Below are 14,059 nucleotides of genomic sequence, written 5' to 3'. Positions count from 1 at the left end.
GCCGGATAATCGTGAGTCTGCTGTATTAGTATATTCTTCATGTGCTCCATCAATTGGCTCTTTTGATTGAGTCATTGCATTCAATAGGTGCTGCATTTTTGAATACCTGATAAATATTGATATTGTATCATTTTATGTGCTCAATATTGCCCTTTGTGTTATTGGCTCAAATTATTTTCTTCTAAATTGTTTTCATTGCAAATGTTTTTACTGCATTTAGTATACATAATTGTTTCCTCCTGGCTGTCCATTCGCGGCAGGATGTTGCCATTTCAAAAGGGGCGATAGAAATTGTAAACGCTGTTCATTGTTATCTCTTTATGTTTGGGAGCATGGTGCTCTTGTCACTGTTTGGCTATTGAACTAACAATAAGTGTCCTTGATTCAAATCCCTGGTGAAGCAATTCCTCTTAAACTGAAAAAAAAACAAGTATTGCAAAATTTGATCTCCATAAAAGCATTCCTTGTTTTACAAAATGGTTTTAGGTTATCATCTTATGATTTTTTTCACATTTCACCCCAAGAGTTATATTTGCCAATTTTCTTTTTGAATTTTCTGGAATGGCACTGGTACAAATTTACATTCTGTGTACACCCATGTGTAACATCAGCATTTTTAAAATTTGAGTATTACTTTGCTCTGTTCAGAATTTAAATTTTTTGCAAGGAAAAACTTTGAATTCATTTTGCTGAGTAATTTTTCCAACATACCATCTGGCTAAAGTTCACTGGTATGTACGTTCATTCAAAATATCATCTTGAAGTACTTTTTGCATTTCAACCCATAAACTGCACATCATTGGCTAAAATTTCTTCCTTTAATTCTATCAGTGAGATTTGCTTTGTTACAGGTGGCCAAAAATAATGGCCTAGAGATGTCCCTCTTTGAACGGCTGTGGTCAGCTCTCAGTTTGGGAAGAATACCAGAAGATACCTCTCCGACTGTTGTTTTGAATGTTCAGTATAGAATGCATCCTGAAATTTGCCACTGGCCAAATATGCATGTTTACCAGGGTATATTAAAAACGCCTGATGACTTGGTGATGGAGCGTCAATCACCCTTTTTACCATTTGTTATCCTCAGCTTGGAGTTCGACCAAAATGATCCAAAGTAAGTTATTTTAGTTGTTTCATTCTGTTAACACCTTTTATATAATGCCAAAGTATTTGCCACGGTTGTTTTAAATTACAAAAATGGGCTGTTAGGATCATCTGCAAAGCCAGGAGAAGAGATAGCTGTCGTAATTTATTTAAAAAACTTCTAATTCTTCCTCTTCCTTGCGTATATATCTTTTGTGCCGTAATGTCAATAAGAGATAACAAATCCAAGCTGACGCTTATTAAAAACATAATTCACAGTGTCCGGCGATATATAGTGGAAATGTTTTATATTCATGAGGATAAAATAAAATGGTTAACTTCCACACACTTTTTTCTTAACAAACCACCGACCCGGTTTTGACACGTAGTGTCATTATCTAGGTCGAAACCGGGTCGGTAGTTTGTTAAGAAAAAAGTGTGTGGAAGTTAACCATTTTATTTTATCCTCATGCTTATTAAAAATCTCGACATTCATGATTACGGTTCGAGAAGCCGAGATAATTTTGCAGTGATACATCACAATCTCTCAATATTTAATACTGGCCCTGTCACTATGAGTTGTAGGATTTACAATAAACTACCAACTGCTCTGAAAGATGAGAAAGTACCAAGCAAGTTTAGAACCAAATTGAAGCAGTACCTTTTAGGTAATATTTTCTATTCTGTTGATGAATATCTAAATTCCTGAATGTATACATTCTTTTGTGTGTGCTCTTTTTTGCCAATTGTGAATCTCTTGTGTTTGTAAATGTGTATATATATTTTTTTCTTTTATTTATATTCTTGACGGGTCCTATATATGTATTACATATCTCGTGGTACCAATAAATATATTATTATTATTATTGCTTGGTAGAGTCAATTTACCAGTGTGCACGGACTTAAGAGTGCAGCTGAGGGTAATGATTGTGGCTACTGCTGCCCATTATGTAGTTAGGTGTTTTTCTCGACCAACTAGTGTTCTGGACAGAATGTAGTGTTATTATGCTCATCGTGTATCTCTTTGCTGGAAGAATACTTCTTGTATATTCAGGGTTCCTACTCAACCGTGAAAACCTTAAGACTGTGAATAAGCCGTGAATTTCGTCACAAAACCTTAGAAATCTCTCAAACTTGATTTTAGATTTACGATAGACAGATTAAAAGAAAAATCGATGTTTCGATCATGTTTCAAGGCCGAGTCACGTGCAGATACTGTCCACTCACACGTGTATTCGAAGCGCATTATTAATTGTTCCGTGTGCCATGACTGCACATTGACCTTAAGCCTGCGATTGGAAGACATTAACCCTGGCAAAAAATCAGGCACTTCTTCACTTCCCTGCCACCCTGCTCTTTCCATTTTCCCACACACACCCTTTAGCCGGACCTGAATTTTGCTAACTATAGGTGACGTCATAAGAGATAGCGCTTTCATTGCTGCGTTTGCATTCAAGGCATCTGTTGCGTGTGTTACATTTTTAGTTAACATGCAGCTGATTATTGTTGCGTGATCAATATTTCTGTCTAAAATACCTTATCTACAAACCGTGAATTTGATGACATTTATACCATGAAATCTGGAAAAAACTGTGAATTTTATAATGCAGTTAGAGTGGGAACCCTGATATTATGATGATTGGCAGTATGAAAGTAATATTTACTATGTACTGTCATACTGGCTCAAAAATTGACCAAAAAGTCGAGGCTAGAGGGCTAAGGCACATGTGAGACCCTCAGTGCAAAAAGTGTTTATCAATCTCTGATCACATTAATTCTAATACATACATGTGTACATATTTAGTGATTAGTTCCATTAATATCAAATTTACTTGTTTGGATGACTTTTTATGCACCATAGTGGACTAAAAATTTTTCTTTGTTTCAGTCAATTACTTAACGACAGTGAAGCTGATTTAGTCAGCAAGTTGTTCTTTGCAATGAGTGAGAAAACTGAAAAAAGGAGGTATTCCATTGGAGTAATCACCCCATATCAAAGACAGAAAGATGCTATTGAAGGGGCCATAATGAAAAGGTATGAAAATGTTTTCTTCTCTTTGGTGTTAGCTTAGAATTGTTGGAAGAAATTTTTGTCTTGTATAAATGAAAAATTGTTTGAATAGCAAGTTGAAATAATTTTATGTTTCTGTGAATGATTCAAATCTATGTTCTCAGCAATATTGAATTACATTAACATATTCTCAGTATTGAAAATACAAGGACTTCATTGAAAGTAGTTTGGTGTATGCTATGCTATAAGTTTGAAGCAAACTAATGAGTTTTATTGTTAGCAATTCCCTTCCATCTTTCCGCTGGGTGGAAACAGAAGACTGAAAATAGAATGTCCGTAATTGATAATAATGTGATTTTCTAATTGTCCATTGGTTGTTTTCTGAATAACATTGCATGAAAAATTTGATCTTGTGCTCTATGCAATGGAGCCATTCAGAAAATTTGATGTTTTAGCTGGAATGCTTAGTTATTATGTATCAAGTCCAGACAAATTTGATGTCTATATTAATGCATCTTTTTCATCTGCAGAAAAGCTGCTATTGGCATTCCTGCTGAGTCTCTTTGTGAGGTAAACACCATAGACAGCTTCCAAGGCCAAGAAAGAGATGTTGTTATAATGTCATGTGTACGATCATACAAAATTGGTTTCCTTGGAGAAATGAGAAGAATAAATGTGGCTCTCACCCGTGCTCGTCGCTCACTTGTTGTGTGTGGAAATTTCAGTTCTTTGAAGGTGAGTTAGCACATTCTAGATTCTGATTTTTTGTGTGTCATGGGCTTGTTCACCTATGTTTTATGATAGTCATTTGCAAGAGAGGCTGGAAAATGAAGGAAATCATTAACAAAGATAGAAATTCTTGAAAATATGCCTTCCATTGGGAGACTCCACAGTAGGGTAAATCATCTCTCTGTGCATATGAGTGTAATATTTTAAAGGGAGCAAAGAGGCTTGCTGTGGGCAAAGTGTGTGCTGGATGCTACTCTACTGTTCAAAAATAATTACATATATCTAGGATTTTACATTATGGACTCCGACCTTTTGGCATTTGCCAGAAATGATGAGTTCATCGTTATCAATGGTAAGGTCAGTTGTGGGTGGTTCACCATAGTGATACATCAGCTTGCAAAGCTACATTTAGGCTGTCAAGTATCAAAATCCTAGGCGTAAGAGGCATGGAAAGTTGTTTATACGAGGTGTACTTACCCAGAAAAAAAGCTGGTTCCTTCCGTTTTGCTACTGCCACTATAGTGTTGCTAATGGTGCTCTCCTCACTTGCACTGGGCTTCTTAGGTCGTTAGCTACAATGGACAACATTTTGGTTGTTTTCTTTAATGTAAACTCAAGTGTGCATTAAAACTGCTTAGCTTGTTCCCTGCCACAGATTTTTAGACGATTTCACCTTCTGTGCAAAAGTATTTTTCTTTTTCCTTTTGTTTTAATATGTACTTTCTATTTTTTCTTTCCATATTTTCTCTTTGAGTCTTTTATTGTGCATATGGCATGCATATATGCGTGTGTGTCGTGTGTTGGTCAATTTATATATGCAGCACCGAAATAGCTGTGACCAACGGCATGCTTTGAGAGCCCGAAAGAGTGACTTACTCTTTGTTCATTATGACCAAAACGGAGATGAACGTTTTGAAATAATTCTTTCTGATAATTTCTTAACTCTGATAATTTGTTTCAAGAGAAGATGTCGGTGTGTGATATTAAGGAGTTAACTCATTTATGTACATGCTTAATTTTGAAATTAAGCAATGATGATGCAACTATTGATGAACTGGAACTGAGAGCTGAAGCTAGGAACAAACTGGAATCGATACCTACAAAAAAGTGGAACCTACGCATACTTAATGCTTGTCCTGGAAAGATATCTTAATGCATGATTATTTTTCGTCTCTCTTTCCAGAACCATGAGCTGTGGAATGCCTTCCTTTCTGATGGTGTGGCCAGAGGCGTTGTTCGGTGTGTCTCTGGATGTCGCATCCCCAATCAAAGGGAGCTCTTGAATTTGGTATCAAGGGGAGCAAATGAGTGAAAACTTGGTGTAATGGAGTCAATACACCAATTATGTTGCTCCCCAGGAAAATATTTTTACTCTTCATCATTAGCAATTGGTCTCTAGAATCATGCTAGAACATGAATTACTTGGGTAAACTTGCTTTTTGCATCGTAAGTGATTTTTTGCTGGTTGAATTTGAAAAAAGAATGTTACTCCAATTTCTTCTGTGAAGAATGACAGATGGTATTCATCTGTACTAAGTTCCTTGTATATATTTGTAAGTACGATTGTCAAGTAGGAATATTTAATACTTCATAGGATTTTTCTTAAATTTGTGCATCACAAAAGTTGAAGGTTCCTTCACACACACTACAGGTTCTGATAATATATCCTTATAATTCTCACTAATTGTTATTAATTGTTGGAAGTATTTTGTACGTATTTCTTGATGGTTGGCTTTGATACATAAATAGTTCTTTCTACATTTCTGTAGCAGTAAAAGTTTATTTACATTTCTCGGTTTGAAGGATATTTTTAAAATCATAACCCTAATCCTGCAAACCACGACCTGTGAATGAGTGCATTATATGGCTCACGAAGTAAGGCTAAATATGGCTGTGCGATAATGAAGAAATGTTTCATGATCTTTTTAAATTCTACGATCATTTGTATTGAAATTGGATGATTTGTGAATAGAAAGCCAAAAAAGGGAAGATTTTTATTTTATTTTTTTTCCTTTTTTTTCCTCAATCGTTCCTTGCTAGGCCATTGGCAAATGGAAATTTCTGTGATACCTCAAGGCAAACAAGTCAATGAAACTATTTTTACGGAAAAAATACAAGTTTTTTGCAGTGAAAAGGTGTTAAGGATTGCTGTAGTAGGAATGATTTTTTAAATCCTTACTTCTACAAATCTACTTCGATTCAATAGCACTGTCAATATTCATCATATTATTTTTTTTACTGATTGAAATTCAGTTGCCAAAAATATCAGTTTTGGCGATAGAAATGGTATATCGATTCTATGATGGTAATGATATTAAACTGTTTTATCTTTTCGGAAGTAAATTATTTGGCAGCGCCTTCCTCAGTTAAAAATATTTCTTTTTAATGTACAAGATGCTTTCTGTAATTGCGTACAATATTGTAGAAGTTGAGATACTGTCATGATGGTTTGTTATGTGCTGCTTTCAAGATTCTCAAGTTTACTCTTAATATAAGTACGTGCGTTTGGTGAGAACAGTTATGTCTGTCAGCCATTTTTCTTTGTGTATATGAGTAGTGCAGAGCACTACGTGACATGAACTTGTTTTCATGGTTCAATGAAAGAGTTGTTGCATGGTAGTACCTATCAAAATTCACAAGTAGGTATCTGTGAGATAAAATAATGCAATTCAAGCAATAAGGTTTGGCTAAGGTCCATTTCATTTGTTGGTAATTTTCTCTTCTTTTCATCGGAGAAGGGTATTGGTACTGAATTTCAAGCTCTTATTTTATAAGGTTATCTTCAAACTACTTCAATCCTACCAGAATTGAGTGTAGTGTCATTGTGAGATCTGCTTTGACATTTTAATATTTATGTGCTTGCTCAAAATCCTGACTATTCTGTGTGTTCTATTTTTTATTTTGTTCCATTATCTACTTTTATTTATTCTTCTGGGTATCTTAAAAATGGTTCACCAATTGCAAAAAAGCAATAGAAAGTATCTTCACTAGATTATTTGAATTTTCTAAAATGGGAAGAAATATTTTTTATTCATTCTGTTATAACTAGGATATTCAGTTAGATTCATCTTACTTCATGAAGTGAACAAGTATGCAATCATTCTGTGCTATAAAATATTTGATGTATATAATTGTACATTAATGATTCAATTATTTCTTAATCATTCTTTGTTTTCTTCAACAGCTTTAGCCATTTGTTGCCATCTAGATCTAAAAGTGTTGTTTGGGACTGATCCTAAGTATGCGTACATTCTATTTTTGTGCTACTTTGATTTTATGCCTAAGTGTACCTCAAATATCGTTTTACCCTTTCTTTCTCATGTGTACATTAACTTGTATTTTAAAAATTTCGTTATCGGTCAATATATTTTTATATGCCCTTTTCATTGTATTTCCAGTCTTCATTTCTTTTTTTTTGTTCCTTTAGGGTATTAAAATATTCTTTTGTTTATCTTGTTAATTGGGGTTCCTATTCTTTATCTTTCTCCTGAAAAAAATAGAGCCTAAAATAATGACACCATTCTCAGTGTTCAAAATGAAATCACTCTGAGAACCAACAGAAATTATATCATAGATAACTTCATACATATTAATTATATCTCTGTTGAGGAGTGTGGACTGTTTGAGAACTATGTAAACAGTTGTGTCATAAATTGATATTTTGGCTGCTGTAGGCTACAAGATAGCCTTCTGAACTCTGCTTTAGATATAGTGGGAAGTATGATAGAAAAGCATGTGTACAGTAGAACATTTGTCCTAAGCAATCAACAATATGAGGAAAATGGTGTCATAGCTGAATAGAATTCTACAAACAAAAATTACAAACAAACAAGGATTAAATATTTGCTACTCTCATATCCTTCTGGGCAATGTGACCGTTTTATTTAAGAATCTTTCCAGAATAGTGTGTTCTTATTGATAAAATCTCTTGCTTAGCATTCAAAGGTTTAATTCCCTAGTTCTTTTACCTGGAAAGCCTTGTAGTTATACTTTTATTGTTGTTAATTGATATAGAGAATGTACCTCCTAACTTGCATTATGCATCCATTATTGTGTGAGTATCCATTGAGGCCCAGTCACACCAATTTTCCTTGTCTGCTTATGACTTTGTTGGTCAATAGGGTAGTTTCCCTCATCAAAGAAAACGAAAGGCATTGATTGCGATTCGTTATCCACCATTAGTGTATTCATAATATACAAATTATTTGGTTTTATAATTCCCAGTTTAGACAAATGGCAATGGTCAATTTTAACTACATTTGAAAAAGGCCAAATTGGCGCCCATACGATGCCACTCCATGTGACGTCACAGGGACCTAGTTTCTTTACGAGTAGATACGAGTTTTACATCATCTGAGATTACCAATGCATGCATGAGGCACAGAGCTCAGGGAAACATCTCTTAATAATCACCTATTGAAACTGCCTATGGTCGGAAAGTTTCATTTGTTTGATAAGATATTAATAATCCTTATTGAAGCCAAGCGCTACCTGCTAACAGGGTACTCTGCTACCTGCTAGCAGCCTGCATCTCAGTGGCTCACACATCCTCACCCCGAGGTCACCTCACTTTGCGATAGCGGGAACCAGAATGACGTCACACGGGCTTTTCCCAGCATTCATACTTAGCCGTCGTGTTTTCGCGCGCTTGAAAATTTTCACTTCTCATTTAATCGCAAAAATTAGATATCGTGATTTAAAAATCTAAAAGCGTGAAATTGAGTACTCTAGGAGTAATAATCTTTCGATTTAGGCAATAAAAAAATAATAGGAAACCACCCTATTGACCTCTAAGTGCTCCAAACCCTTCCCATGCTTCCCTTTCATCCTCCATACAGTGGTAAAAAAGCTAAGAATATTGTATTGTCACAGCTCATCCTGATTTCATTAGATACTCTAATTTGTGCCACTTGATCCAGGGGCAGATAAAGGTCATAGTGGTATTCAGTGAGGTCATTACTTTCTATGGCCCCTTGGTGGTATGCAGTACCTCACATAAATATTGCATCTTCATCTGATAAGCATGGACAAGTTGGCTTTAGATAATCATCTGTTGCATATTTTTAATTTTTTCAGAAATTGGGCCATGGTCAACTTTTAGCTGAATCACTTATATTCCTATTTTACTTCGATTTTCAGTCTTTCTTCTTTAGTTTCTCATAAAATATAGTGCCAAGTCTGTGCTTGAAATGCAAGAGAAAACACAAGAATTTGATCCATATTCCTCTCCGTGAGGGAGAGAAAGAAATGCCGCAAGGGTTACTCTTTTCCGATTTAACTCCCGGAATGCAATAGGCATTTCTTGTTGCTGAATGATAAGAAATGGTGGAAGGGTAGATGTACCTACCCTACTGCGTAATCACATGTGTAATAATGTTGCTGAAAATTGATTCTACCGCTGATTCGTGATTGTGTCTGTTCACACTGGCGAAGCGGGAGGTTCAAGCATAGTAGAGGGTTCCCACTCAACCGTGAAAACCGTGAATAAGCCGTGAATTTCGTCTACTGTAAAATACCTGGAAATAGCCCTGATATTCGTCGTAAAACCTTAAAAACCTCTCAAACTTGATTGTAGATTGATCTGCGATTGACGGATCGAAAGAAAAATCGATATGTCGATCGTTATTTCAAGGTCAGTCACTCGCAGACACTGTCCAAGCATTTATCTGCACGCGTATATTCGAAACGCAAATATTTGTCCGTGTGTCATGACGACACAGACCTCAAGGCTGCGATTGGAAGACCTTTAACCAAAGTGATCATTAACCCTGGCGAGAAATCAGACACCTCTTCACTTCCCTGTCACCCTCCATTTTCCCACTCACAATCTTTAGCCGGCCCTAAATTTTGCTAACGATAGGCGATGTCATAAGAGCTCTTTCATTGATGCGTTTTGCATTCCTGGCGTTTATGGCGATTGCTATATTTTTAGCTAACGTGCGGCCGATGATTTTTATGTGATCAATATTTCTTTCTAAAATGGCTTATCAACAGACCGTGAAAACCTGGAAGAAACCGTGAATTTTATAATTTAGTGGAACCCTGATATTATTTGAGCATTTCAAGGCGTATAGCATGCGTGGCGGGTGGCCTTTTTACAATCGATAAATTGAAGTTAGTAGCGTTAGCTAAGTGTATTGTATGCCGTCACATTTTAGGGTATATCTCAATCGTACCAAGTGATACAGGGATGGGGTTCGGTACTTTCGACGCAGTAACTCAGCATGCACATTTTGGACTTGGATCCAAGCTGGAGCTCGACATTGCTTAAAGTTTCGGACAAAAAACGAGCAAAAGCGGGACCAGCGTCGCTGGAACTTCCGTCGACGGACCGCATTTCATTGTCGCATTCAATGCCACGGGACCCTTTTGACTCCAGGCTTGAATTATCTTCCTGCCTCCGTGATGTGATGAACGTCCGTCGCCCAACCGTCGCTCTATCGCTCTATCTTCCCTTGGCGGACTGCATGTTATTTTTGCATTCAATGCGAACGGACCACTTCGACTCCAATCCACGAATTCACTTCCTGCCCCTCTCGAAATTAGCCGTCGCGGGTGCGAGGCAGGGGGCCACGAAGCGCGAAAGAAAAAATTCTCGCAAGTAGGTGCACGTCGTGAGACGAGTAAATTTGTGCTCGCATGACACAATTGCACGCTTTCGAAAATACATCGCGTAGTTTACCTCTGACTTCAGACTGTATGCACATTTGTAATACACGAACAGAGTTCAAGGTAATGGCCACTAGTGGAAAAAATAATCGTCTCGGTGTTAAGGCCGTTTTACACGGGGCACGGAATTGCACAGGATAGATCTGCATTAATTTCTAAAATGGCTTGGAATTGCGCGGGTGCATGAACGGAATTAAACGGGCTATTTTCCCATCTCACCTCCACGCATTCTCGTATGTGTGCTAGCAATTCACCGCTTTACTCGACGCAATTGTGACCGCGCCTTTGTACTCATGTCAGATTGTTCAAGTACGTGCCCCGTGTGAAACGGTCTTTAAGTTGTGAATAGAGTTAAGCGTATATCGAAATTACTGCAAGGAAGTGATAAATTAATACTTCGCGTAGACACGCATATGCGACAAGGTAACGACCAGTGTCGCAGCAGAGTCAGCCTAGCTGTGGAACAGGCAGGTTGGGACTGCTAATCTCCTCTTTAATGTTGGATTGAGCATTTTCAACTTGTTAACACTTTTATTGAGTACCTTTTCACTAAAATTTCCAATAATTCTCGCTTTTAATGTGTCCTAATTGGTCAACACGCCATGGAAATCCGCTCATTTTCGTCGAAAATTGCGTTTTTCCGAGTTCAAAAGAATTATAAGAAAACCAAACGCACCGAAGGACAATAATACACAAAAAAATGCATTCTCAAATGAGGACACTCCCTCTTTATCAACTCCTCCCAGGATTTGCTTTCGCTTTGAGCACATTTGTCGTTCCATAATTGGAGCCAAGTCTCCTTTCGAGGTGATTCTCCTGCCCTCAATCTAACATTTTCAGTCCGTATGGAGTGCAACGAGGACTTGGGTTTCTGCTGATGCGTGGCTCAGCTCAGTGCAAACGACGCTAACTCCCTCTTTTATAATCCATCTCATTTTCATTTCACTCTTTCTGAATTAAATTGCACCTGGCTTTGACCATAATGAACATTATCCTCCAATTTCATACTCACCCATTAACATATTTTCTATTCCAACGGATAGAGCCCTTTTGGCTCTAAATGGTTCCCCGCTCCTATAGGTAGGTATGGTCTAAGGTCCTGGGGATAATGTGCCAATAGTTAAGAAGATTTTGGCTGAAAATGGCTACTGACCACTTTAAAGAAACATTCTCACGATAAATCAGTGCCGAACGAGGCACCTCACAGACACATTCACGCAGGTGGTATGAGCAACCGAGGCGTACACGTCTGCAGAAACGTTTTTGGCAGTGGCATCTGACAACCTTAAAGGTTAGACTCATCCCATTTCCCTTAAAGGTTGACCCATTCATTTATCCCTTACATCTATCTGCCTGTTTAGACGAGTGTTCTACCCTCCCTCTCCGCAGTGAGACCAAGTTCTGGCGATGAAAGCCGGTGGTGTGCTCCCCACCCCACTCCTTCACAACCGTTTCGCCGGCATTAAATAGGACTTTTCCCAAGTGGACGCGTATTCCACAACCTCGTTCCCCACTTGCTCCGAGGGAATATAAGACGCTGCCGCGATGCCCGAAAAGAAGAGAATTTGCGTGATCGACAGCCGTCCGCTCACATGTCGCTCGTGGTTTGCTGCAGCCGCCGTCCAGTCGTGTTGGAGATCGCGAATATTAGGAGCGGAAGGGAGTCGGTCGGCGCAAGAGAGAGGAGGAAATAGTTGCGACCCATTAGAAGTTCCGAATATCGCACCCACATGTCCACTTCCATTCGGTCGGCGAACTAACCGAATAAGTGGTCGGCGAACTAACCGAATAAGTGGACGACGTGACGCGCACGGGAGACAACATATCGCTGTCTCAACCCGCTATCGACATCACTGGCATCGTGGACATCGTCACCATTCTTCAAGTAACGATAAGTACCGTCCAAGTTCACTCGGTGAAATTCCGAAACCCTGATCCTTCCAGGAGAAATTCCCTAGAGACTCTGTGCCAGTGAAGTCTCGCCATCACCCTAATTGCCCCATTTTTTCCCGAAAAATTTCCGCGGAGAAAGTATTTTATTACGACTGAAAGACCCCTCCACGAAAATAGTACAGACTCATGAAGCTGCGCTTAATTTCCCTTACAAAAGTCTGTGAATCAATTCCCTTTCTAACTTAAATACTCAATTGGACACCTCAAGATCAAGCCGCTTTATTCTTATTTTCAATTTCTTTTGTTTTATCTAATAGTAGTTTAGGATAAGATTATTTTTATTTATTTGTATGCGAGTGTCAATTCGAGGTGATTTCTCGACGTTATCTTTTCAATTTAGTGTTATTGTGCAAAAAGGCTAATTTTAAATTATCACGCATTGTTTTTTCTTCTTATGTGCGATAATTTTTTTGCAGAGGTTCAAAATTTTGTCTCGTGAAAATTAAACTTTATTCGATGGGATTGTTTTGTGTCGCCTTACAACCTCACTCCACGGCCACGCCAACTTGATTTTCTTTCGCGATAGTCACGCGCTCGCACGTCACCGTAAACCACGCGTTTCAGTTATATCCCGACCCTGGAGATATCATACTTATTGCCGACCGGAGCAACCCTTTCTCCTAACTTCCCCCTCCCTTTTGTTGCGTCGTCTTTGAGGCAAAAGACTACGGGCCTGGCGCTCCGCAACATTGCTTTGACATATCCTCCAATATATCCCTTCCAAACGTCCATTCGTAGTGACATCTCCTCTTCTCCTAGTAGGGAAGGAAAGCCTCCTATCAGCTAATCTGTTCAACCTACGTATTTCTTCTCTTTCACGTCATTCTTCTCCTGCTCCATGTATTTTGCTTGAGGTCTTCGTTTTCCGTTCTTGCCTTCCACTTGTCCCTCAACGATTGTCTTCATCAGACCATCATGTATCAAAATGAGGGCTTAAAGATTGTTTCGTCATCTCGTCAAGGTTTTAATGAGGTTTCTCTTCTCCCCTTCTCTTCTTAGGATCTCCTCGTTTCTTACTCGGTCGATTCATTTGATCCTCCCAATTCTTTTGTAGCACCGCATTCCGAAGGCCTCTATCCTTGATTTCTCTGCAGCTGTCATTGTCCATGCCTCACTTAACAATGCCTAATGCAAGTCTTGACTTCGTTTCTTCTGCTACACACTTATACCTTGGCTTTCTTTGTGCTTATTTTCAGGTGATATCTATCCATTAACCAACCCATATTAACTAGAGTATTTTTCAAGTCTCCTCTGTCTCTGCTATGACTGCTATGTCCTTCGGCAAATCTTAGCATGCTAACTTTTTCTCCATGGATATTCACTCCCAGGCCTTTTCTTTGATTTCATTATTGACTATCTTGATATAGACGTTGAAAATCACGGGTGACGAAGCACATCCTTTTATCAATCCTTCCATAATTTTTGCTTCTTCTCAGTTGGGCACTGATCTTATCACCGCTACTTGGTTTTTGTATAAACCGTGGATAATTCTTTTTTAATTGTAAAGCACTCCAATTTCTTTGCCCTGCATTGTTTTCCAATCTACGTTATCGAATGCCTTCTAAAAGTCCACGAACCCAACTAACGTTGGCTTATTTTTTCCAATCTTTTCTTTAT

At 38.1% G+C, this 14,059-nt stretch overlaps 1 protein-coding gene across 3 annotated transcripts in view; it reads left to right on the top strand.

Annotated features, from left to right (window-relative positions):
• LOC124163483 (probable helicase senataxin) overlaps positions 1-7,211 on the top strand; it is a 58,271-nt gene extending 51,060 nt beyond the window's left edge. For all 3 annotated transcript variants that reach the window (XM_046540422.1, XM_046540423.1, XM_046540421.1), the window contains 4 exons: positions 852-1,111; positions 2,969-3,115; positions 3,622-3,826; positions 5,004-7,211. In XM_046540422.1, coding sequence (XP_046396378.1) covers positions 852-1,111; positions 2,969-3,115; positions 3,622-3,826; positions 5,004-5,132 — 741 coding nt within the window. In that variant the 3' untranslated portion in view covers positions 5,133-7,211. The remainder of the gene's footprint in view (positions 1-851; positions 1,112-2,968; positions 3,116-3,621; positions 3,827-5,003) is intronic.
• Positions 7,212-14,059: the final 6,848 nt, after the last annotated feature.

This window comes from Ischnura elegans, chromosome 8 (assembly GCF_921293095.1).
Source record: "Ischnura elegans chromosome 8, ioIscEleg1.1, whole genome shotgun sequence".
Lineage (NCBI taxonomy): Eukaryota > Metazoa > Arthropoda > Insecta > Odonata > Coenagrionidae > Ischnura > Ischnura elegans.
Note: the sequence above shows the minus strand (reverse complement) of the source record. Positions and strands in the feature narration are given on the sequence as shown.